The 25,755-nt window shown below is 46.5% G+C and overlaps 1 protein-coding gene across 1 annotated transcript in view; it reads left to right on the top strand.

The window, feature by feature from the left end:
* Nucleotides 1-25,755, top strand: part of igf2bp2a (insulin-like growth factor 2 mRNA binding protein 2a) — a 61,767-nt gene that overhangs the window by 33,654 nt on the left and 2,358 nt on the right. Inside the window, exons 3-11 of the mRNA XM_036540907.1 lie at nucleotides 9,518-9,566; nucleotides 15,343-15,394; nucleotides 17,125-17,188; nucleotides 17,868-18,158; nucleotides 19,556-19,690; nucleotides 20,614-20,736; nucleotides 22,332-22,467; nucleotides 23,980-24,114; nucleotides 24,656-24,724. Of these exons, the coding sequence (XP_036396800.1) occupies nucleotides 9,518-9,566; nucleotides 15,343-15,394; nucleotides 17,125-17,188; nucleotides 17,868-18,158; nucleotides 19,556-19,690; nucleotides 20,614-20,736; nucleotides 22,332-22,467; nucleotides 23,980-24,114; nucleotides 24,656-24,724 (1,054 nt within the window). The remainder of the gene's footprint in view (nucleotides 1-9,517; nucleotides 9,567-15,342; nucleotides 15,395-17,124; nucleotides 17,189-17,867; nucleotides 18,159-19,555; nucleotides 19,691-20,613; nucleotides 20,737-22,331; nucleotides 22,468-23,979; nucleotides 24,115-24,655; nucleotides 24,725-25,755) is intronic.

The following is a 25,755-nucleotide window of genomic DNA, read 5'->3' on the forward strand; positions in this document are numbered from 1 at the left end:
CAAAACGTTGGAACCGTGATGTAGATGCCTGAAACGTGAACCCTTTTTGTTACAGTGGGCTGAGAGAAGCAAGAGCTGCTTATAGCAGTTTCCTTAAACTCTGGATGAATGGGCAAAAACACAGTAAAATAATGCAGACGCACTACAGCTGTGTGTCTGTCTTCCCCTGCTTCAGCAGAGTGTAGCGCACTGCAAAGAATCAGGGCGTTGGCAAAGAGTGTGGAGTGAATTTCTCTGCCGTTCATTAGAGCCCTGACTGAACAATGTGAGAGGCGCTCCAGTCCAAGAGATTTCAGAATGCTTATGTGCTTAACGGGCTTTAGAGACGAAGCTGGAAATGGGGTTAATTCAGATTAGAGCTGTTATCGCATCCTCAAGCAGACCACCAGTACGTGCTCCTACCCAGCATCCTTTGCAGTCGCACTGCCACCGCCACAAATTGGCTCCTTGCTCTGTTCCACATGGAGCCCCTCCCTCCATCACAAACCAAAGCTCTTTCATCGTTCCCAGCTGCCCAATGCAGTGTTAAAATTGAGTGCTTTGTGATTGCCATGGTGGCTAGCTAGTGGATGATGGATATGTTTCATACATGAATAGATTTGTTTGTTGTGTAACGGAGTCCACCCTGTTAATAGTAAGCTCGCCAGCTAGCTAGTGCTACATTACAGGCTTGAAATTGTATGATGAATGATTAACACTGTAGTTTAGTAAATTGCACACCTGATTTAACTCTCTCAGATAACTAAGGCCAAAACTGATTTCTCTCTCTTTTGTCTCTGTGTCGATAATTTGTAAACCTCAATTCTGTCAACCAAACATGTCCCATTTTGAGGATCGGATGGAATTGGATTTGCTGCGTGAGCTTCTCTGACCAGCAGTTAGCCCACATGGCTATTATACAGGGGACGTATGAGTCTGGTTCCGTTCCAAAATGCTGTGATTATTTCATCAATGGGTGGTCACATCTTCTGTAGTGTGTCATGTAATATCAGCGATATGACTAAGACCTTCAGAAATTACATGTGCTGTTTTTTTTTTCTGGACTGGTGGCACTGGAGGCCATGTAACATTGCAGGAGAAAAGCTGAAAGGGTTCCCAGTTAGATTAAGCAGGGTTAGAGACCTGCTCTGGTTTATATTCTAGCACTTTCTATTGGATTACTCTTGAAAAGATTTTTTTCTCTGTGACTCTGTGCTCTCTTACATCATGGTGATAGGGGATTATGCTGGTATTTTTCTCCATTGTAGATATGTGGTGTAATATTTTAGATGTGACACTGTTTCTGCTATTTATTTCTCTCTGTTGCACTGAAATTTTATCAGGACATTGTGCTGTCTGTTTTTTGCTTTAAGCACCAATCAGCCGTCCACAGCTACCATGCTCTGCTCTGATTGTAGGGTTTCACTCATTACAAGGATTTATTCTGAAATCATTTCAAATGCACAACTTGTGGCTGTAACATACCCCAAAGTTTTCGATGATGATTCTAAAATTGACGGTAACAGTGGATACTTCTTTTTATTGTTGTTGAGCTTTTCTTGACTGTTTTCAGAGGAGAAAAAAAGATGTGCACACAAGATGGGAATGATTAGTTGGATGTGGCCCAGAGTCCTGCCATTTTCTATTTTTAATATGCAATTCAAAGGATTTCTCAGTCTGTTTGTGTCAAGGTGCAAGCAGAATCAAGCTGCATTTGTTTCCCATAGAGGCACTTTCATTGTGAATTTGAAGTGAATGGCAATTCTAATTAGTTTCACTTTACAGTCTTTACTTTTATGAAAGAAGGGTATTCTGACGCTGAAATATCTTAGTCATTATATTGTGTGGGCAAAGGCTAATTTGTCATTATATTGACATTATATATATTTTTTTTTCTGTGGATGCACTGGAATGTCATTTGCAGAATCTTACCCAAGTGAAGTTGCAGGTCCACCACATTCCTGGTGTTTTCTTTATAAGTATTCAGAATGAAGCAGAAAGGTGAAAGAGCCAGGCTTTTCTTTCAGTTGCATAAATGTATTTTTGCATGTTTTATGCTGCTGGTTCATAGCTTCACGGTTGAGCCAGTTTCAGTTATTTTGCTCTTTCCTGCTTGGTTTTTACTCTTGTGAGACAAAGAGGAAAGACGTGAACTCCATACAAGTGCTCGACTGGGAAGGCGGAAGAGATTGTGGTAGTGGTAAATTCCAAAAAAGAGTGCAACACTCTTTATATGAAGGGCCTCTTTGTGTTATTGGAAAAATTACAGTCCATACTTACACAGTGCTTATAATGCAGTATATACAATATATGCTATATACTCAGCAGGTGGTAGGTGGGTAGTACATTACATTACATTATATTATTGGCATTTAGCAGATGCTCTTATTCAGAGTGACTTAGATCAGTTAGGTTTTTTTTAATGCTTTATGCTGGTTGTTGCTGTGTCTCCTTTGTCAGGAAATTACTGCACTCTATTTAACTGTAAAACACAAACAAATCTGAGCAAATTTCTAAAATCACACTTTAAGAGTTTATTACCAATTTACTACCTGCTCACCATTTGTTATATATCCTATTAAAATGTGTAATTATTGAGTAGCAGTGCATTCACAAGCTGTCAATGAACAGGATTAATATGACCTTAAGTGGAGTGTTACTGGGTGGGTTGGTATGATCAGATATTGAAGATATCGCCAGTATCATTTTCATAATTAGGATGTCAAAGAACTGCCTTACTGAATTTAGTTATGTGTATTTATCATTTTAAAAATCATCTGCAGTCAACAGCAGTTTTATTGCTGTTGTATCTGCTTGTGTTAACTAAGCTGAAACCCTGTGCGTTTTGAGGCTCTGCATTCAACAGCTAAGGTAGTGAGTGAGGTACCGTACATATAATTGCTGCTGTTTATCACCAACAGTGCTGTTCTGTCACAGCAGGAGGGGGGAGAGGAAAAACTATTGGGGTGTTGCATATGACCTTGATTAGATTTTATATTCTATGATTGCATATATATTGGACTGAGAGTGTATTAAAAAATTATCTCAGATGAAAAAAAAACCCACTGTAGCTTTTTAGCAGTTTTTCGGGTTTGACCCTAACAAAAGAAGAGAGATGAATGCTATCAGCGTTGTTGCTTGGTGACTTTGCAGGAAGCAAGATTCACCAGAAGTTTCATATGACAATCCCTCATTTTCACCTGTGAGTGATAATATTGTGTATTGTGATGTTTTCCCAGGACGGTGTGATGATAGGGTGGTTTGGATTTTGCCCAACCCAAGTGACTTCCAGGCAGGTGGAGAGGTGAGGTTGTAAACGGCATTGTTGTGCCTTCTATTCCACGGGCAATGGAAAATCAAACACACGCGGTAGTAAGACTACTTTATAAACTGATGGAAAAGCCCATAAACACTGAGATGCAGATGCAGTGAGAAGCCCTGTAGCATTATTTTAGAGTTTCTGTGGCGTTATTTTAGCGTGTGTGTAGTATTATTTTGGCCTTTTTCTAGCATTGTTTTAGCTTTTTTACTGCATTTTGTGTCACAAGCATCAAACTACATTCACAATCACAGTGACCTGTAAAAAACACCATGCTTTGAACATTTTTGCAAATAACATGTCCCTGGTGCCTTTGATAGAGTACATCTCCTCTTGGAATGATGTTCGGTTTGGAGTCTGGCGGTGTCATAGGGTAGTGGACAGGGTTATCAGTTATTCATAGAGAACAGCCATGCTGGGCAGACATTTTTCAAGCAAACTTCAAACTCCCTGATGTCAGTATAGTTCACCAATGTCAGATGCAAGGGTGAAAGGGAAGGTTGTGCTGGCCCTAACTGTTTAATGCTACTTTCTGTCTTCCCAACACTTTTATTAGTCTGCTTAATACAAATAACTAACCATCCAGATTTAAGAGGTAGGGTTGCCATTGGGCCAGAGAGTTCTTTCTGTTGATGGAGTAACCAGGATTTGGTGTCAGTCTCCCTGGAAGTGCGCAATGGTGTTTCCCTCCTTTAATTAACGCGGCTCAAATCCGCCGTATTTGGGCCTTCAGGTGCCACAGGAATGTGCTAATTAAAGGCGGAGTGAAGCACGCCTGTGCTCAGCCGGCAGGTGCAGATGAGATGCAGCTGAGCAGGAATCCTGGGTGACGTGAAGGGAAGGTGAGACACACATCTCACAGAGCCAAAATGAGTTTAATGCGAGTGTCAGGCGTTCACAAGCACAAGGTGCCCTCTTTAGCACCCCCTCACCCGTGTGTGAGTGCACGTGTGTGTGTGTGTGTGTGTGTATACATCTGTTCAGAATTTGTAAAGCCCAGTGTTGTAGAGGAGCTCTCGAGGTGTTGGTGTGATGACACCTGATTTTTATATAAAACTGTTCCACCACAGGGCAACCTTGTGTTTTGCATCTCGGAGAAGATGTTGTTGACTTTTTCTGTGTTGGGATATTTTGCATTACACTGCATTGTCATTTAGCAGACCCAGAGCGACTTACATAGGATACAGTTTTTTTTTTTGCATGTTATCCATTTGTACAGCTGGATATTTACCAAGGGAATTCTGGGTTAAGTACCTTGCCCAAGGGTACAGCAGCAGTGCCCCAGCGGGGAATCAAACCAGAAACCTTTCAGTCATGAGCTTTGGTCCTTACCACTGTGCTACTTTGCCATCCTGCATATGCATGTACACGCATATTTTCCGTGGTATTGATAGAGATCCTGCAGTACCCATCATTGATTCCACAAGCCGAAATATAAAGGCCGCTGGGTTTTTGTCAGAGATGGAGAGGTGCGTGCAGCAGTGTCAGTACACTGCCGTTGAATCAGAGCGAGCTCTGAATGCGCTGCCATCTGCTTCGGCTTGCCCTCCGCTACGCAGGCGAAATTACACATGAATTATGCCTTTGTTTTTGACTGTGTCACTGGCTGCTCAGCGCGGTCGTGAATCATTTACAGGGTTTGTCTGTCTCTCCCCTCCTCTTCCTGTTCTTCCATCGCTCGTCTTCCGATTTGGGAGGTGCTGGTGTAACCGTGAGGAGAGGAGATCCGGGGGACGGCGGGCGCCGGGTTTTTTGGGGGGCGAATCTGACTCATCTTTTTGAGGCGTGCTTCTTTTATGAGGCGGGAGAAGAGAGCGTTACAGAGCGACACCTTGTTTTATAGCTCTTCTGCATTTCGCATTAGCGGACACACACACACACATATGCACACGCACACATACACAGGCAGAAACACACATGCACACACACACATGGATACATGCACGCGCACACACACGCACATCCACGCACACATGCACTCGCACACACACATGCATCCCACTGAAACAGCACAGCATAACACAGCTCTGATTTATGTTCGATGATTCGTGTTCTGCGTTCTGACGGTAACAATCAGATGCTCGGCGTCAGGCATGCGGCGCGCTCTTGGCAAATGCTGAATGCGTCCTTTCTTGCGGATCAGGTGAATGGTTAAAACGCTGCTGGTTCGAGTCGCATGCATGTGCGCATTAGTATGCAAGCGTGCATGCTGAAATAGTTACCTCGTGCGCTGCACCTGGGTGCAGTAAATATTTGCTTTCCAAATGAACACGGCCACCCTACGGTATTGAAAAGTTCTCTTTTTCCCCCCTTTGGTGTTCGTTTCTATCCCAGAAGAAGACAACCATGTTACATTGAAGGAGCATTAGGTAATCGGTGTGTTCAGACTTCAGTACAGATTCATTAGGGGTGGGGTGGGGTGGGGTGGGGGGCAGCAGGATGGGGATGTTCATCTAAACACGTAAACCAGCACTTTACAGCTGATGTGAGAAAAAGCCAATTGGGTTGCCCTCAATAGCTGATTCTGTATAAGATAAATAAAGCATATGAATATCTTATCTCTAAAAGCATTTGTCATTTGCTCATTGCATCACATTATTGGCATATAACAGATGCTCTTATCCAGAGTGACTTACGTCAGTTACACATTTTATGTGCTATCCATTTATACAGCTGGGTATTTACTGAGGCAACTCAAGGTTAATTACCTCACCCAAGGGTACAACAGCAGCATCCCAGCACGGATTCAAACCAGCAACCATTTGGTTACAAGTCCTGCTCCTTATTACTGTGCTACACTGCTGCTGCTCGTTCTGAGTCTGGTGTAACTTTAAGTTTCAATTTTGACTTGTGTCCATTCCATAATTAGATCTTAAAGAAAACAGTGACCTGCCTACCATCTGTGACCCTTAAGCAGTTGTGTCTGCTTGGTTCAGACCCGGATGCTCTTCACTGCCTGGAGATTTGACACGGCTCTGCTGCAGAGGTGTGTTATTCCAAAGATGCTTACTGCCAGGCATTGTTCAGTCCAAGGTGAAACACACTTGGCTGGTTGGTTGTTGTTTATTCCTTACCTGAGTTGCAGGTGCATGTGGAGTCTTTCTCACAGAAATTCGGAGTCGGAGTCGGTGTAGTCACAAATTAGCAGACAGTTATCTCGGAGGGGAAGAGAGGGAATTTGAAAGATGCCATAACATGCTTTTATCACTCAGTAGGAATTGACATTTCATTTAAGGAATAACCTTTATTTTTTAGTTTTGGACTTAGAGAATCATGCTGTGGAACTCGGCCTTCTCCCCAAACTGCATCAGGAGAAATGGCAGACCTCCTATGATGGGCTCAGAGTGCCTGCATTGTGCCGGAGTTATAGGAATCCAGAGGTACTGGAGACCCCCTGTGTTCCTGGAGGGCCATTACGAGGAGTTGCAGAGCTTTATTTTAGAAGTTTCTTTTGGCTTTCCCTTCAGCTGTAAGGCAGCTCTACTCAAGGCAAGCTGGAGGCGTTTCCTCGGCAGTTACCTCATCTCAGAGCATGCTGCCAGTCCGCAGATACGACAGTAGGCCCAGAGCCCAGGAGACGCGAGCAGAAATAGATGTATAGACAGTATATATATCTTGTAAAAGACCATAGCCAGAAATGCATGGTCTAAAACAGTGGCTACTCCTACATTACATTATTGTCATTTAGCAGACACACTTATCCGGAACAAATTACATACATGTAAGCTACAATTTTTTCCATTTATACAGCTGGATATTTTACTGAGGTAATTGTGGGTTAAGTACCTTGCCCAAGAGTACAACACCAGTGTCCCAGCAGTGAATCGAACCAGCAACTTTTCAGTTACCAGCCCTCCCCCTTGCCACTATGCTACACTGCCTCCTAGCTTGGTAATGCTGTCTTTTTCGCATGTTATTGATAGTTCTGGCTGGAAAATAAACAGGTATTTAGCACTCGTGCTGTATGGTGGTGGATCCCAGTACAGTCACTCTCATTTGCTGCAGGCTTTTGTTGTGGTCTCTCCAGAACAAGAACAAATGTGCAAGCATCAGGACATCCTCCTCCATCATCAGCTAGCGTGCAGGCACTCAAACAGAGTGAACCACTTTGCTCATGTATTTACAAACAGATATGATGTAAAGGGGCTAAGTCTAATTACTGTATAATGGTGTTCTTGGCTCGGCAGCTGTCGAAACGCCTTCAGTTAAAATGCTGCGACTCCCTCACTGGGTTAAATCAGAGAGCGCGGATTCAGCTGAATGGAGACCAGCCTCACGTGTAAGCCTGCACACACCTGGAGCATGTGCTAGTCAGGGGGAGTCTGGATACAGGATCCTGTTATCTGTCTGTTAATGGTCCGGAAATGTGAGGTGTCAGTGCTGGCTGCGGGTACGACCCCATGGGCTGTGGTGACCAGTGCGATGTAGCAGGAGAGGTTGTGGAGTAGCTGGTGACAGCGGCCCAGCGGTGCAATGTGCAGGCCTGGGGTTGCTCTGCTCCTTACCGCCCATAATGTCTCCCTCTCCAGTGTTTCATCAGTACGTCCTCTCCACCTCCTCTGCAGGATAGGGAAGGAGAGGGGTGGGGCTGGGGAGGGAGGAGGAGGAAGGAGAGGGATGGGGGAGGGAGGGATTTTGGGTGGGATTGGGAAGAGGGGGAAGGAAAGAGGAATGTGGCAGACCTGGCGCCGCTCCATGCTGCGCCTTGCCTCTTCCTCACCGCACAATCAGAGAGGCTTCTTCCTGCTTTACGATCAGCCCCCAGCTTCTGGCCGCCACCTCCCAGCACCCAGCACCCAGCACCCAATACCCAGCGCCCAGCTCCCAGCTTCCAGCCCTCATCTCAGAGCACCCAGGCCCCAGCCCCCAGTACCCAGGTCCCAACTCCAGGCCCTTGCCAATGGCCTCCAGCCCCCCACCCCCCCTCTGCTGCGGAGCTCAGGAAATGGCGACCTGGTGCTTCTCTCACACAAAGAGCAAAGAAAGCAAAGAAAAGGGAAAAAAGGAAAGAAACAGGCGCATTAGGGGGAAGAGCACTGCAAGTGCTGTGGTGAGGCAGAGTCTGTGTGTACGCGAGAGCCAGCGCTGAGACCTCCAGGTCTCCATTCAGCGAGCCTGTTAAGCACCCCTGCGCTGTCTCATTGACCACTGTTCTCTCCCTTTTCATTTCCTTCGTTTCAAGTGCTCAGATGCATCGCCGGTCAACAAATGAAGTAGACTTTGGTAACTCCCCCTCCCCCCTCGCCCCTGCACCAACCCCTCCTTCCCCGTCTCTCTCAGAGTGCTCCTGAACAGAGCACTTCTTCTCTCTGCTGGTTCAATCAATCGCCCCCCGGTAGAGCTGGGCTCTCTCACGTTAATGGAGTTGTTAACAGCCTGCGGTCGGGGTGGTTTGTGCGGCTTCCGATCTCGCAACGCGCGCAGCGAGGGGAAGAGGCCGATGGGGCTGCGTCCGGCCCGACTCAGGCTGGGAAGAGAGTCAAGTTTTGTCTGACCGAGCCCTGGTATCTGTGACTAATGGCATCGCTAATGACACGGTTCAGTCAGGCTCCTACTGTGCGCTTATCACGCGTTTCCTGTCTCAGAGGAGCGCGTGAGGAGGGTCCTGATTGGTTGAGCAGGATCTAGAACCAACAAAATGGCATTCAGAAAGTGACGAAAGAGCAGGTATCTGCACGTGTATCATACAGCTGTTAATTACATTATGTTCAGTACCAGTCAAAAGTTTGGACACACGTACTCAAAGAAGGGCTTGTCTTTATTTTTACTATTTTCCACGTTAGACGAATAGTAAAGACCTCAACACTGTGAAAGTGACCAAAAAGTGTTAAACAAATTGAAACTTATCTGATATGTCACGTTCTTCAAAGTAACCGAAAAGTATTTTTTAAAATAGTTTTTTTTTTTTTTTTTTGGAAAGACAGTCATATATAGGCATCACCTTCACTATTTATATTTGTCTAAAAATCAAATGTCAATGTCATTTCTCATCAGGAAATGAAGTCTGCTTTTGAGCTGCAGTGAATAACTTCCTCCTTTCAGCTTTCAGAGTGATGGGTCCTGTGTTTCTGCCCTGCTAATCAGCTCCTCTCTCTCTCTATCTGTCTCTCTCTCTCTCTCTCTCACTCACTCTCTCTTTCTCTCTCTCTCTCTCTCTCTCTCTCTCTCTCTCTCTCTCTCTCTCTCTCTCTCTCTCTCTCTCTCGCTCTCTCCCAGCAGGAGTCGGAAGATCCAGATTCGGAACATTCCCCCTCACCTGCAGTGGGAGGTGAGTTTGCCCGAGTCTTCAGTGTGGCTGTTGTGTGTGCTGGTGTATGTGTGAGGAGGGTGACCCCTGCATCACCTGTGATGAGGTCACAAGGAGTGACAGAGCAGTGTGTTTGTCCCATCATCACAGTGTGACATGCTTTGAACACCGTACGTGTTGTGCTATGGGCAGGTCCATTGGTATGTGCATGTGGAGATGTGGGGGGGGGGGGGGGGGATCTCTCAGCCAAGGGTATGACATCACTGTCAGGGACAGGAGCCATTGCTGTAGAGCAGAGTTTCTCGGCAGTTAGTCAGCTGTCTGTCACTTTGTCGCTGTGTTGGTATGTGTGTGTGTGTGTGTGTGTGTGTGTATGTGTGTATGTGTGTGAGAGAGAGTCTGCCTGGCTCTGGGTCTCCGTGGCCTTGTCAGACGGTCTATCCTCAGCTGGTGTTGCGTGGGTGCGCGTGTGGCGAGATTCGGAGCTGCGTTGCGTGAGGTCTAATCCCAGGAGAGAACGCCGCGCGTCTGCTCGGAATCGGCGGCCTCACCTGCCCAAGGTGTTCTCCCTCCAGCTTGGCAGGGGGGCTCAGGAGGTGCTGTTCTGGAAATCTGTGGCCATCTTTGGGGACTGATTTCATTTCACTGATTGTTGAAATGAACCCCTGAGAAAGATGTCTGTCAGTGATTTGAACCGCAATTTGCAGTTTCTCTCTCTCTCTCTCTCTCTCTCTCTCTCTCTCTTTCTCCCCCCCCCGCTCTGTCTTACATACTCTTATCTTTCTCTCGTACACACATTGTCTTTCTCTTACACGCTTTGTCTTTCCCTCTCTTTCACACCCTGTATTTCTCTTACACCTCTGTGTTTCTCTCTCCTTGTGTTTCTCTCTCTTGCTCTTTGATTACAGTGTGTTTCTCCCTTTTTTTTCCACTCGGCGTTTATCTCGGTTTGAATTCAGTTCAATTCAATGCACTTTATTGGCGTGACAAGAATGCATTTGTGTTGCTAAAGCAAAACAAACATTCTGGCTCACAATACATAGGGATACAGTTATACATCAGTGGTAAACACTGAGAAAAGATAAAAAGAAAAAAGATGGGGAAAAAAGAAAGCAGAAAAGAAAAATCAGTGTGGAGTAATCACCCTCACATGCGAAGGGCACACCCATTGTCCCTCGGGTTATGGCAGGTGTTAACATATTGGGCCACTGGTGGGTCTGTAAGTCCTTCTCACGGCCTGATTTCTGGAGCAGTCATCTGTGTCAATTGAGGGAGAAAAATGCCCCTTTATTAAATAATGTGCCTCTTCATTTAGAGTGTTTCCCACAGTGCAGAATGAAGTGTGTCTCTGCCACAACCTGTCCTGTGTTACAGCGACCACACAGTACTTTTTGTCTAGCCAAGCTTGCCTGTGTCAGCCTTTTTCAGTGGCTAGGCTGTGGTCACTGAGACCGTATTTTGCCAGCACCTGCCTCCACTTTGTATTTGTGGCAGTTACCAGATATTTTGCTGTTTTTTTCTGTATAGTAGGTTACATGTTTCACACATCAGCTTATTCTAATTGGAATTGTGCTTGTCGTCGTAAGTGGGCTTCAGTTGCGACTGGCTGAAGCTCTTTTCTGGGCTGAGGTCTTGCTCTTAAGTGGCTGGGATGTCTTTGGGTCACTGTTTCTCAAGCTGTGCCCAGTATTTTAACAATGTTTCCTAATCCGGGTCCAAAGTGCCCAGCATGTATGCTGGGTTTCTTTCCAGCTAAGCTCTCATTTATTTAGGTTTGAGTGAACAGTTAGCTGAACATTGCCGTTTGAAGAAGTGCATGTATTTATGAACACGTCTACATTTAGCATCATATAAATTATTTGTGAACAAAATATGTTACAGATGTGTTTGTAATAATAACAAAAGAGGACAGTTGTTTTTTTCAGCGTATTTCATGATTGTCTGCCCCCCAAACAAATTTGGCTGCTGTCCCAATTAAGAATAATGAATTGTTCAATATCTTGTTCTAGGCTATGTTGGACAGCTAATTTCTTTTAATTAATTAAGATGAACACTTCTTTGTATCTCTAATTTATTAAAGGAACTCATAGGAATAAAAAAATAACTTACAGAAATATCTCACATGTATGCTACTGGTAGAGCAGACATATTTCCAGCAACTCGTGTCTGTGACAGAAAACTGACAGCAGGTGTTTAAATGATGTCAAATTGAAATCAATACTCATTTCACAGTTTAATCAGACCTAATTAATTGAGAGTTCGGCTGGGATGAAATCTGGCTGTCAGTGCTCCCGCCCCCTAGCTATGGTGTTTTGTTTTTCCCTGTCCACGTGCTTTTGGTTTCCTTGTGTTCTAGCCCTGCCCCACTCTCCGCCCTGTCTCCGCCCACCCGATCATCCCCTCCTGCCTGCTTACACACCTGCTTCCCATCTCCTCATCAGCCCAGCCCTATATCTACCCTGCTTGTCTCTGTCTTGTTGCCAGTTCGTTGCAGTGTGTTTTTACCTGTCTCGTTCCTGCCGTGTTTTCTGCCTGATCGCTGTTCCCTGAATCGACCCTGCCTGCTCTTCGACCTTGCTCCTGCCTGCTGTCCTGCCTTGTTCACCTGATCTTCCTGACTACCTGGTTTGACCCTGCCTGTCCCCGGCTTTGATTCCTGACTGTGTTTGGACTGCCTTCCTGGTATTTTGACCCTGCCTGTTTTGGACTGCCCGTTTGTTCTACCATTATGTTAATAAACGCCTGGATTCTGGAGTTCTCGTGGTCCGCGCCTGAGTCCTTGCCTGTGCCTTGACAGTGGCATACATAGTGGGTCTCCAGTACCAGGATAGGGAAGCACTGTTTTAACATTCTTTTTTGAATGGCAATAAGTGGCAAAATAGAGGCAAAATTCAGCCTTCTGTAGCGTTGTTTGGAATTTTTCATTGCAAGAATTCTGCATGCAGGATCTCTGCTGGCTATTTTTCCCATCTTACAAGCCACAAATGCAGCAAGTTCAGACAAGGGACAAACCAAATTAAGGAAGGGGGGGGGGGGCAGATAGGGAAGGTTAAGACAAAATCTCAGATCAGGAATGTTTGACAGGTGGGGGATATGCCCATTTAGAGCTGGCCACAATCAGCAATGACGATCTTGGATTTGGTCTGGCCACTGGAGCTGCCGTAAGACTTTCTTCACAACGTCCGCTCCCTGGACCACTTTTCCGAACACAATGTGCCTGGTTTGTGATTGCACCCCACACATCACTGCCACACTGTGCAGTTGGATGTATAACGCTTTAAAAAAAAATTGCATAATTTCATATTTCTGTCTTTTCCTTTTCTCTTGCTGTCTGTCTCCTTCTCCATCTTTCTGAATCTCACTCATTTATGGTTCCTCTTTCCCCTCTCCTTCTCCACTCTCTTCTCTCACTCTCTTTCGCTAGTTTTCACTACCCCTCTCTCCCTCGTCCTCATACTCTAGCTCTTAAACCCATATTCTTCATTGCTTGACAAGATAATTTGTGTGGCTAATGCATTCATACATATCTCTCTTCCTCTCTCAAGCTCTCACTGTCTCTCCCTCTCAGCTCTCTCTCTCTCTCTCTCTCTCTCTCTCTCTCTCTCTCTCTCTCTCTCTCTCTCTGCTCGTCCTTCCTCTCTCGCTCGTCCTTCCTCTTGTACTTTTTTCAGTTCAGATATGCTTTATCTGGCATGGCTGTTGAAACAAAAAGATTGCAAAGATAATAACATACTAGCAATGATAATTAAACAATAAAAATGCTAACAGCAACAATAGCAGTAGTAATCATAATAACAATGATATGAACAGTTTTAAGATATTAACGTTTTATTAAATTTAAGGGACATGTGGTGTCTTGTCATTAGAAAGTGGCCACTCAGTGTCCTTCAGGCTACAGCAAGCTACTAGAACTGGGAAGCCAGTGGTGCCACATTAATCGTCTCTCCCCTTCTAAAACTGATTATTTTGTTATTAATTCATTGGAAGGAATTATGGAAGGGATATTTCTGTCTTATTAAAATGTTTTAATTTGGAGTCTGTTTCACAATGTAGGAGAAAGTGTCTTTGTCTTATCTTTACAGTGACTATATAGTCTCTCCTTCTTTGGCATCTGGGACATTTTATCATCAGTCCTTGTTAACGGGAAAAGTTGTGGTCACTGAGCCTGTTCTTGATCTGATCTGTATATGTTCTATATCTCTGGAAACGAAATGTTTCTTAGTTGGTGCATATCTATGTTGTAAAATAGTCTGGTGTATTAACTGAATACGTTAATGAAACTCATTAAGAATTTAGCTTTCATTTCTCTTATCGATTTTTAATTCTTTAAATCGTAGAATCTCTCGAGGCAATGATTTTAGATGTGTCTAGAATGTTGCTGCTCTTTTTGGATATTATCCAAATCAATGGGATCCAGCCTACTTCTGCCATATAGGCAGTATTGTAGAGTTTACTCAGGTCAGTGCTGGAAGGATACTTTTGCCACATTGCATTTATGGAAATAATTTAACAGCACTGATCTCACTGTGTGTGCCTGTCATGACAGCCTACATGTCTTGAGTGGATGCTACATGTTAAAGCTCCCTGTCAGAGCAAGATCAATATAATTTAAGATTTGTTCTGGGGTCCTGTTGGCTGTCTGTTTCCCTGACATCTGGCCTTTTTTCCTGAAGATCACCTTTTTGTAGTCTTCTCTAAATTTTCCCACCAGGGCCCTGGAGTGACAGCACTAGCCCAGCAGACCCGGCTTATGCTGTAGACTATGTTTTGCAGAAGACAGCAGAACCATCTGCATAGAGCAGGAATTTGACTTCCATGTTGTGTGTGTATGCGTGTGTGTGTGTGAGCCCTGGAGCTTTCTCTCTCTCTCTCTCTCTCTCTCTCTCTCCCTCCCTCTTGATCTGTCTTCCTCTCTCCTTAGATAACTCTCACTCTCTTACATGCCCTCGCTCTCGCTTTCTCTCTATCCCACTTTCTCTCTCTCTCGCTTTCGTCTCTCTCCCTCCTTTTTGCTCTCTCTCTCCATCTCTCTTGCTCTTTCTCTCTTGCTCTCTCTCCTCCTCTCTCTCACTCCCTTTCTCTTGCTCTCTCTCCCTCTCTCTCTCTCTACCTCTCTCTCGCTCTCTCTCTCTCTCTCCCTTGCTCTTTCTTGCTCCTCCTGAACGCTGACCCACTTCTGCGGGTTTTTTATTTATTCATAGCCCCCTCTCCTGGGGGGAGTGTGCGCTGCAGGTTCCGCCGGTGCGGCAGCTGCACCGCACACAGCCCTGGCGGGATCGGAGCGGTCCGTTCACGCCGAACGCGCCGGGGCGGTTCCGACCCGCTCGTAACGGGGGTGAGCGGCAGCGGAGCGCAGGTGTCGCTAACGCCCTCCGCTAGCCCTGGCAGCTGGTGCCACCGCGCGCCGCGCTGAAGTGTCAGGGCCTAAAGAGCGAGCGGGTTAAATGGAATCCTTCTTTTTTCTAATTCATTGAAAACACCTGCATCCTCCATCCTCACCCACCCCGCCCCCCCTCCTCCCCCCTGAGAGTATTCAGTAATGAGACTAAATGAGTACGGTCTAATTTATACCGAGAACAGAATGTGCCTTTAGAATGGCTGATAAGTCGTAAGGAGGGGCGTCGTTAAAGGGCGTAAACGGGGCTCTGTGTGCGCTTGCGCGCTAGTGTGTGTGTTTGTATGTGTGCACGTGCGTGTGCACGTGTGCATGTCCGTGCGTGCCTATTGCGTGTGCATGTGTGTGCACGTGTGTGCGTGCATGTGTGTGTTGACTGACTCTTTTCCTCCATCACTGCAGGTTTTGGATGGCCTTTTAGCACAGTACGGTACTGTAGAAAACGTGGAACAAGGTAATACATCCCAAAGCTCACAAACTAACTGAAAATGCCAAATGCTCCTTTTTTGTAAGATGATTCTGGGGGTTTCAGCATCAGGAAATCACTCATAGACAATGATGTGATGTGTTCACTGTTGTATTGTGTGTGGTCCTGCTTTCCTGATGAGATTTCCTCATTGTACCTGTTTGTACTTGTGGTAGTCACGATCTAATCTGCATATGTGCGTGAGACTGAAATTAAAATCACAAAGTGGCTGTTCGCCTCCATTTTGAAGTATAGCCACATCCCTCACCCCACAGAGAGGAGCAAAATGTAACACACATCCCATAATAACCAGCATGTAGCGTCACAAAGCAACTGGCCTGCACAGAAGTATAAAAGGAGGGTTGCTCCCCCTCACGCTTGAAGAAGATGGATGATCGGGAAAGCACCGACGAAGCTCTGACCACCTCCGCAGGCTTTGAGCTGTCCCGCGGGCGTAAGCGAGGCTGAGCGAGGGAGAGACCCGTGAGTCATGACAGGTGCTTACAAACGGACAACAACCAACTGGGCTGTTCGTGTGAGGAAGCTCTGGTGACGGACGCCATTCCGTGTAAACGGATACAGCGTTTTACCCCCCTGCTCCTCTTCCTGTCTCTGGTTCCAGCTGCCGATTGTCTCCGCCAGTGACGAATGTCCCCCTCCCCCCACCCCCCTCCCCCCAAAACCAGAATGATCGTCTGTAATTCTGGGAAGCTGAAAAAGCCCCCCCTCCCCCGCCCCTCCAGTCTGTGGTGTTGACTGTAAGACTTCTGGCCAGGCTCCAGGCCCATCTCCTGCAACCTCTGACACCACCCACGGGAGTATCCAAACAGTTTACCCCTTTCCTCTCCCAAGTCATGAAATGTACCTTCCTCGGGGTAATAATCCCTTGTTTAAATTTTTACATAATTGCCATACATATCATAGTCTCTTTCTACACGTATTAAATTCATTCAAATAGTAAGGCATCATTGAAATGGAAATGCCACCTTTGCAAGCGGAACACTGCAACAGGAAGCATGAAATATTGCCTGTTTATCCCCTGCTATTATCCAGCCCATCAGTTTTATTCATGCAGTTCATCTTTTACTCTCAAGATTTTCACAAAGCACTTCACAACACAAGCCCTAGAGGGAATCAAGGCGAGATGTTAAAGTCAAAATCCAGGTACGAAAGTCCCAAGGACTCGCGCTTCCTGCAGCATTGAGCGTTGTGGGTGCAAACCGAACGGTTTCGCAAAACAGGCTTGTAAACAGGGGGCGCTAGATTTGAATTCCAGAAGCGGGGCCACCACTGCCGAAGCCTCGAGCGAAGCGCTCAACCCAGCTCGCCCTGAGTGAATGTCCAGCTGTATACATGGATAATGCTTAAAACTCTTAGCGTAAGTGGCCCTGCGTAACAGCGCCTGCTAAGGAAATAGATCATGTAAAGTAATCCCTCTGGAACCCGGATTGTGTGTGTGACTCACCAGAAACAGGAATACGTCCAGACTGCACGGATTCTGCTCCGACATTGTGCAGGAGTAGCTAAAAATGTTCAGAAAGTTTTTTTTAAAAAAGGGAGAATGTCTGATTCATGTGTTAAAATACCCATGTAGTTGGGAATGTGGCTGGGGGTCACATATGGGGCGTGTGATAGTAAATTTGCTCTCTCTCTCTCTCTCTCTGTCTCTCTCTCTCTCTCTCTCTCTCTCTCTCTCTCTCTCTCTCTCTCTCTCGCAGTTAACACTGACACAGAAACAGCAGTGGTGAATGTCACATACGCTACAAAGGAGGAGGCGAAAGTGTAAGCTCTCAAAGCCAGCCGTTCCCTTTCGTTGCACGTCGGTTTGTGTCTGAATGATCTGTGCTGCAGTGTGTTTCGCGCTGGAAAGCGAGGGTGGCACGAGTGTGCCTTTGAGCACAAGGCAGCGGGTGGCAGCGTAGCATAGTGGTTAAGGAGCAGGACTCGTAACTGAAAGGTTGCTAGTTCGGTTCTCCACTGGGGCACTGCTGCTGTACCCTTAGGTAAGGTACTTAACCCACAATTGCCTCAGTAAATATATACAGCTTATAAATGGGAAACATGGTAAAAAACTGCAACCGATGTAAGTCGCTCTGGATAAGAGCGTCTGCTAAATGCCAAAAATGTAACTGTAATGTTCTGATCATTTTTCTCTTGGACCGTTATCCCACTTAAAAGGCAAGCCATTAAAAAGTAATACGCATTATATTCTAAATTAAAATATGGCAAACTAGGTCCGCCCTGTTTCCCGTGTCTGTGAAATCCCACACTGTTACAGAAGCTGTGATGTAATGTTAGATGGAATTACATTCAGACTCAACCCTCCAGTGTGTAATTTATCAGGTATTATGCAGCCTTGTTGCCCGATGATGTCACGGTGGATCGTGATGGTCAAGATCGTGTGGCAGTGGCGTGGGGTATCGCCTGTGTGACCTCCCTCCCTCTCTCTCCCTGTTGCCAGGGCGATTGAGAAGCTGACGGGACACCAGTTCGAGGACTACTCCTTCAGGGTGTCGTACATCCTGGACGCAGACGCGGCCCCAGCCCCCCAGACCCCGCGGGTGCGGCGAGGGGGGCGGCCGGCGCGGGACCCGGACGCCCCCCAGCCCGGCCCCTCGGGAAGCTTCGGGGGGACCCGGCACAAGCAGCCGGACTTCCCCCTGCGCATCCTGGTCCCCACGCAGTTTGTCGGCGCCATCATCGGCAAAGAGGGGCTCACCATCAAAAACGTCACCAAGCAGACCCAGTCCAAGTAAGGAGCGGCCTTTTCCCCGCTGCCACGCCTGCACCGGGCCAGGGTCCTCCCGCCCAGCTGTGTTCCCACTGCATTCTTCTTTTTGGCCTTCCCAACAGGCCTGGCGCTATGGGAGTGTTTAGGGGTGCAGTGCACCCCCCCAGTTGTCTTCTTATATCCCCATGTCCACATAGTATTTTATAGATATGGTATTTATGACTTTTTGTGCATCCACGTGGATTGCAGTTGCACGTTTCTGTATTTTCTCCTAGCGCCAAGCCTGCATCCCAGGAGGGCCAGCATCAGCGTAGGCCCCTGCTGTTGAGGAGAGTGGTGTCATTGCTATGATGCTGCTATGGCATTATATTAATTTTACGTTCTTTTTTTGGTATTTTCACGTTTTTCGCTCTGGATAAGAGCGTCTGCTACCCGAATGAATGTAATGCAATGGCAACACAGGTGCACTTTGGACCAGCAAGAAAGGAGATGCGGGAAAGATTTGCATTTGTTTGCTGCACAACAGCAGACAGTGCGGTTCCTGTCGCTTTTTCAGCTGCAGTAACACCGAGTGATTCCATCAAAAACAAATCTGTGCAGCGAGGGCACTTATTTTTGTGCATTTCCTGCATTGCTTACGTGAAAATACCATTAACAGAAGCTATGTTCTCTGCATGTGACATCATTCAGTCAGTAATAGTCATACTCTAAATAAAAAAAATATTAGCTGAAGCACGACAGTACCATGCTGGAAGACTGTGCAGGGCCTTTGTCTGGTGCAAAGCAGGATTTCTAACCCAAAGGTCGCTGATTCCATTCCCAGGAGGGGTGCTGCTGTTGTGCCCGTGGGCTAGGTGCTTAAACCTGAATCGCCCCAGTAAATATCCAGCTGTGTAAATGGATAATGTAAAAACTGTAAGCTACGTAATTCGCTCTGGATAAGAGTGTCTGCTAAACGAAAAATATGTAGATGTGATGCAGCAGAAAACAGATTTAAGCCTGGGCCTAACGTAAGAGCCTTGTGTGAGCTGTGTCCGCTTCTTCTGCGGGGAGAACAGAGCCACTGTGTCTGTCTCTCATTCATAGCTCTTCTACAGCACTGACATACAAAGACCTGATCCTTTGAAAGGCATTTCTATGAGTCACACTCTCCCCTACCCAAAACGTCAAGAGAGGGTCAGTTCTTTGGACAACAGGATTTTTTTGTATATTGCTTCAGTTATTGTCTCAGCAGACTGTACTGTGCTCACTTACAAAAGCCTTCAGACTAAGCAGCAGTGAATATGGGGCTTGTTTTTAGCACTTTGGTTTGTATTTCCTGAGTGAGAGCTGTGAGGCGTCTGATAGTGGCAGGGATAAGTGTTGGTGTATGACAAGCAGCTCAGTGCTGGTCTGTCTGTCTGTCTGTCCTGTCCCAGGGTGGACATCCACCGGAAGGAGAACGCGGGCGCGGCGGAGAAGCCGGTCACCATCCACTCCACCCCCGAGGGCTGCTCCTCTGCCTGCCGCATGATCCTGGACATCATGCAGAAGGAGGCCAACGAGACCAAGACGTGAGTGTGGATCCCCTGGGCCAAAGAGTCACAGAGCGGGAGACCGAGCCTCTGCGTCAAACCCTGAGCATCCCTGCCCCGTACCAACACCATGGGCATCAGTTTGTTTGGAAAAGTGCTGGGAACATCGACCGGTTCGACGTGCAGAGGCTTACAAAAAGTGGTGGGAACGAAATGGGCCATGACAAAAAGTGTTGGGGACATGTCCCCAGCGTCCCCAGCATAAATGACGCCTATGACCAACACGTTATCCAACCCACTGCATGCCCCAGCAATCCCATTCTAGGCCTCCACACGCTTCGTAAAACATCCCTCACGATCTTACCAAACCCCCGCGCCCCACAAAGGACCTTCACAATCCCACACTAGACCCTCCTGTTCAAAACCTGTGGCAGCGTAGCATAGTGGTTAAGGAGCAGGACTCCTAACCGAAAGGTTGCCAGTTCGATTCCCCTGTTGTACCTTTGGGAAAAGTACTTAACCCACAATTGCCTCTGTAAATATCCAGCTTTATAAATGGATAACATTGTAAAAAAACTGTAACCTATGTAAGTTGCTCTGGATAAGATCACAATAAGTGTCTGCTAAATGCCAGTAATGTAAAAAACCTCCCCCTCCCAATCTTACAACATACCCCAGCACACATACACACTGCACCTTCACAGTCTTACAGTAGACCTTAACTTCCTAACAAATCTAACACTAAATATCCACAGTCCCACACCTTCACAATTTCTCACCAAACCTACACAACCCACTCCCTAAATTAAACCTCTACATTCTCATGACAAATGACCACAGTCCCACACAACCATTACCAAACGTCCTCACCCCATGCTCCAGCTCTCTGCACCCCGGGCTGGTGGTTTGCTCTTCCCATGACTACATTAACCACGATCTCCCTCTTCCTCCTTCCCCTGCAGAGCCGAGGAGGTCCCTCTGAAAATCTTGGCTCACAACAGCCTGGTTGGGAGGCTGATCGGGAAGGAGGGCCGGAACCTGAAGAAGATTGAACAGGAGACAGGGACCAAAATCACCATCTCCTCGTGAGTGTCCAGCCAGAACGCCTCACATCCTGCATGGCTCCACAGCCTTTATGCACTCAGTGAATATCCTCATTCAGGGAAGCTTACACAGCTCGTATTTCTATATATAGTCATCTCATACAGTTGTAGTGGTTTAGGGTTAAAAACTTGCTTAAGGGTTCAGTGGTCTCACCATACTTGGGCTTTCACCCTGCAACATTATGGTTGTAAGCATAGAGCCCTAATAGTGAGTCCACACTTCGCCCCTTTGTCATAGATCCAGTACATCGTGACAGTGTGGAAAATAGGAAACCATTTTACCTCATTAACTCAGTTTAGTCTAATTGAATGGTGTCACATATTTATTGTAATCCCTGTGATGTTCACTTGATGAATAATAACACTCATATCTTTTTATCAATTACATGCACACACTAAATTATCAACTTATCAATGGATTATGGATAAAAACTGATATTCGGACAGTAATGCACCTCATGGAACATAGATTATGGAGTCATTTGTGGTAATGACACCCCTTGGCCAAATGTTGCCCAACCTGAATAAATCTCACTCTTACATCCTATTCTAAGTGAAGCGGTCTCTCCCCTCCAGTTTCAAAATGACTCGCCTCCTCAGCGAAGCTAATTAGTTCAGAAACGCAGGATAAAATCACTGCTCAGTGTAACCACCCAAGAGCGGAGGTTCTGATTACACTGCCTTTGGTCCTGTGTGCATTATTAAACACTTGTTGATTTAGCCATTTAATGGGCCATGTTCCTTAATTGGCTGTAATGAACTGCTCAGCTCCTGCGTTTGTGAGGTCATAATGGCCTCTGAAAGGGAGCGAAGATTCTGATTGGCTAGGGCATTGACTGATGATCTCTACTGCAGATGTGACTAAATGGCGTGATGATTTAGTGAGACCTCACATTCTCTTTATCCTCTTTAACATAGAGGGACACTAAATAAAACACTGTTTGTGTTCTGTGTCAGAATTTTTTCCAGTCTTTTTTGTCACTAAAAGGTGTATACGAAACCTCTGCCTTGTTTCTTATCTGTTTTGCAGTATTTTGGAGATAGGATGAGTTGAATTAGGCCTGGTTCTGAAGATAAAGGATGAATGTGGGTTGTTCTTCTACTGTTGAGTCATGACACAGAAGACAAGACCTGCCCTGTCAGTCACTACTTAATTGCATCTGAATGCTACAGCTATATCACGGCTGGATTGTCTGATCTCTTTAGTTTCATTGCGGTTCAATTTTCCGATGTCTCCAGTTTGATCGTAGCTGAATTTTCTGATGTCTCCTGCTTGAATGTCACCAAAATGTGTCTGATCTCTATAATTTGGCCACGCCTGGATTGTAACTGGAGGTTTTTAATTGCTTAGATGTGTACAATGTGAGAGGAATATGGCTCTTTCACCTCCACACAGGTTAGCATGTTTCTCCTGACGCCCACAGGTGTTTAGCAAAAGGAGAGAGGCTTTCAGAGGTCTCCGTTTGGTGTTGGATTTTTCTCCTTTCCCGCCCAGTCTTGTACACGCTCTACGCTGAAACTGTTGCCGTTAACAGCATTATCCCTCCTCTCCGCGCCTCCCCTCTCTGCCTCCACAGTTTACAGGACTTAACCATTTACAACCCGGAGCGGACCATCACGGTGAAGGGCAGCATCGAGGCCTGCTGCCGGGCGGAGGAGGACATCATGAGGAAGCTGAGAGAAGCCTATGAGAACGACGTCGCTGCTATAAACGTGAGCGCAGAGCCGCCGGGGTCTGGAGCCTCTGCGTGGGTGAATACAGCTCTGGATCAGAGCGTTTGGTGTTTCTGCGAGACAGCGAGTGAATATAACCAGTGATCAGGAACTTTGGCGTTGGAGTGAAACTCGGGTGAATATAGCCCTGAATTGGGAGGTTTAGTGTTGGAGTGAGACGGAAGTGAATATAGCCCTGTATCACAGGGTTTGGTGTGGGAGTGAGACGGAAGTGAATATAGCCCTGTATCACAGGGTTTGGTGTGGGAGTGAGACGGAAGTGAATATAGCCCTGTATTGGGAGGTTTAGTGTTGGAGTGAGACGGCTGGCCCCTTGATATTGAAGGAATTTATTTGATTCCTTTTTATATAATTCCTTTAATTATTAAGTTTTTCACATTAATGTAACTGCAAATGACCCTTGTGTGCTTCATATTAAATCGTTTTCATCATGAAAATGAGATCTGATTGCATGAAGTAACATTGCGTATAACAAAGATATTGGAGTTTGGCCTTTAACATAAAATAGTGGCTTTTTTCCTTTAAATGATTCAGTGTGAAGTGGAGTAACACAGTGTTACTGTGTCAGCCCTTTCATATGCATAGATATGCATACACATCAAAAACCTCACATCCTTTTCTTCTGAATTTCCCCATTGTTATTTCCTTCTCACACGTGTGAACATGCAGTATTCAACGTTCAGTGTCCAGTGGCCATCACTCAAAGGCCATCACGGGGGGTGCCGGAGTTTCAGAGAGAGATAAGATCCTCCAGAGCATCTGGGCCACCCAGTCTCATGTGTTGGCAGACCGCGGGCGGCCTGTGTGTAACAGGGCCCCGAGGCTGGCGCACTGCCGCAGATAACGTGTCTGCCGGGCAGCGAGACTCACCCCCTGACTCACTCGTTTACGGCTACACGCAATGAAATCCGCACCACACGTCCCGGCCCCTCGCTCGATAATCGTCTCTCCGCCAGCCGCGCTTTCTCACGGCTGCGATGACATCATCGTCGTCATCATCATCATCCCAGCTCCCTCCTGGGATTGAGCAACTGAACAGGATGTGACAGAAACAAGCAGCATTTTTTTTTCATTCACCCCCCTCTGTTTGTACAAAGATCAGGTACACCTTGAGAACATTCCCAGAAAAAAAGGACATAAATGTGTATGTACATGGGCATGCATTTATGCGCAATTTTAAAAAGGACATCTGTTAGATTAGATCTGTTACCTCGCCTCCATTAGGGCAATTACAGGCCGGCTGAGTACTTTTATTTAGCAAGATCCTGAAATTGAAGGGCCAATTAATTGAGTCATTTTACAATCAGTGTTTTGAGAATGCTATAAGGAGTAAGATTCTGCTTAAAGAGTTTGGGGCCATCTAGTGGACCATGGAGGGTATTACAGGCTGCCGTTGTGCTGGGAGTCCGCGGAGAGCAGCGCTGTGCTCCTCTTTGCTGTTCTGACAAACGTGCACACCTGTCTGAGAGCTGACTGTTCTCTTCCTCACAGCAACAAGCCAACCTTATCCCGGGGCTCAGCCTGAACGCCTTGGGCATCTTCTCCTCGGGCCTGTCCGTCTTGTCCCCAACGGCCGGACCACGTGGAGCGGCCTCCACGCCCCCCGCCAGCTACAGCCCCTTTCTAGTGAGTAAACATCGCCCTCTGCTGGCCACACATGACCGCGCCTGTTCTGTTACATCAAAGAGCTTGTTCTTTTTTTTTCGTGCTGTAACTATTTGTAGCTTTTTCGGGCCTGTGCTCAGAGTGAGCGCTTTTACAGAATGGGTCATTCGGGAGCCTCGCATCTGGGCAGGGAGTTTTAGTGATGGAATGCTGCCTGTGGTCTGTGCTGAGCTTCAGCGGAGGGGGTTTTGAGGAATGGGGAGGGTAAAGCTGCTAAGGGCTGCTGGGAAAACGCTGAATTCCCCTTCCCTGGTAGAGGCATGACTCACTAAGGCTTCTCACAGCCTGACTGCATCAACCTGAGTCAGCATCCATGGATACAGTGTGTGTGTGGATACCCTGTGAGTGTGTGTGTTTGTGAGTGTTTGCGTACACACGTATTCAGAATCTAGAGGAGGATGTGCTAACACTTGGGGGGGGTGGGTGCTTGCATCGGATGTGAAGTGAGGGGGTGGGTGTGCACTGATTCACCGGGCTGAACACTGTCTCTCTGTTTGCACAGGGTCACTCGTCACATCTGGGTGGGCTGTACGGGGTGCCTCCTGCCAGTGCTGTGTCCCTCCAGCACTCAGTAAGATCCCGCGCCCGTCACCGCCCGTCTGTCCCTCCTCTCTTCGGTGTCTGTGTTCATCAGTAACCAGGGAATTCAGTAAATATTTTAGGAAATAAATTCCGTTATGGAGCAGAAAGCTCTACTTGATGTTGACATTGCTTTAAATGTTGGACAGATAACGCAGTTCAGAAACTGACTCTCCAAGTTGAGGATGTAAGGCATGATTTTTGACACAGACTACAAAACATATCAAATTAGAGATTTTTGCTAAAATTATTCTTGACAAGGATAATTGGCTTCTCCTCGGTACATTCCTTTACACATTTAGTCTCCCACAACATCGCCCTCTGCTGGGACCGCTGGAAACCCTCCTCAGAAAAGGCGTGCTTAACTGTCAGGTGAAGTTCAGGGAGTGCTTTCGCAAATCTTGGCATTTTAGTGGCCGAGTTGGTAAAGCTGTTTGTTCGGACAGCAGGGCTAACACTACAGCTCGAGACACATGCTTGTCAAGTCTGGGCTGTGACATTAGGTGGCTGTGACTGGGTCTACAGTAGCAGGAAAGTGGCTGTGTTCTCCTGGGGTAAGGTGGGTTTGTGCTGAATAGGGTTCCATGTCTCACCAGTGCCCCCTAGTGGCTGGTCAGGTGCATATATGTTGTTAAGTTGCTACCAGTGAGAGATACTGTGTGTGTGAATTGTGACAAATGTTAGATGCCTTATCTGAGGACTGCACTCCCCTTGTGCTCCCTGTGCTCCTATACAGGGATAAGACATTCTGATGCATTTAGGGCTTCCCACCTATGAGTGAACAATGCTCTTAGAATGTGCAGATTCTGAGTGGGTTTCAGAAGTACTACAACAACAAGAATTCAACAAATTCAAAGCAGCAACAGAAAAGTAGTCTTTGTGCATGTCTTTGAAGACTTTCAGGAATGTATAAATAGGGATTGTTTTCTCTGGAAGAAAGGAGAGATCTGAAGCCGTTCTGCCACATTGTGTGTATGTGTATATGTGGGTGTGAGGGGTGAAGGTGTTTCCGCTGTGCCTCTG

Source organism: Megalops cyprinoides, chromosome 11 (genome assembly GCF_013368585.1).
Source record: "Megalops cyprinoides isolate fMegCyp1 chromosome 11, fMegCyp1.pri, whole genome shotgun sequence".
Classification (NCBI taxonomy): Eukaryota; Metazoa; Chordata; class Actinopteri; order Elopiformes; family Megalopidae; genus Megalops; species Megalops cyprinoides.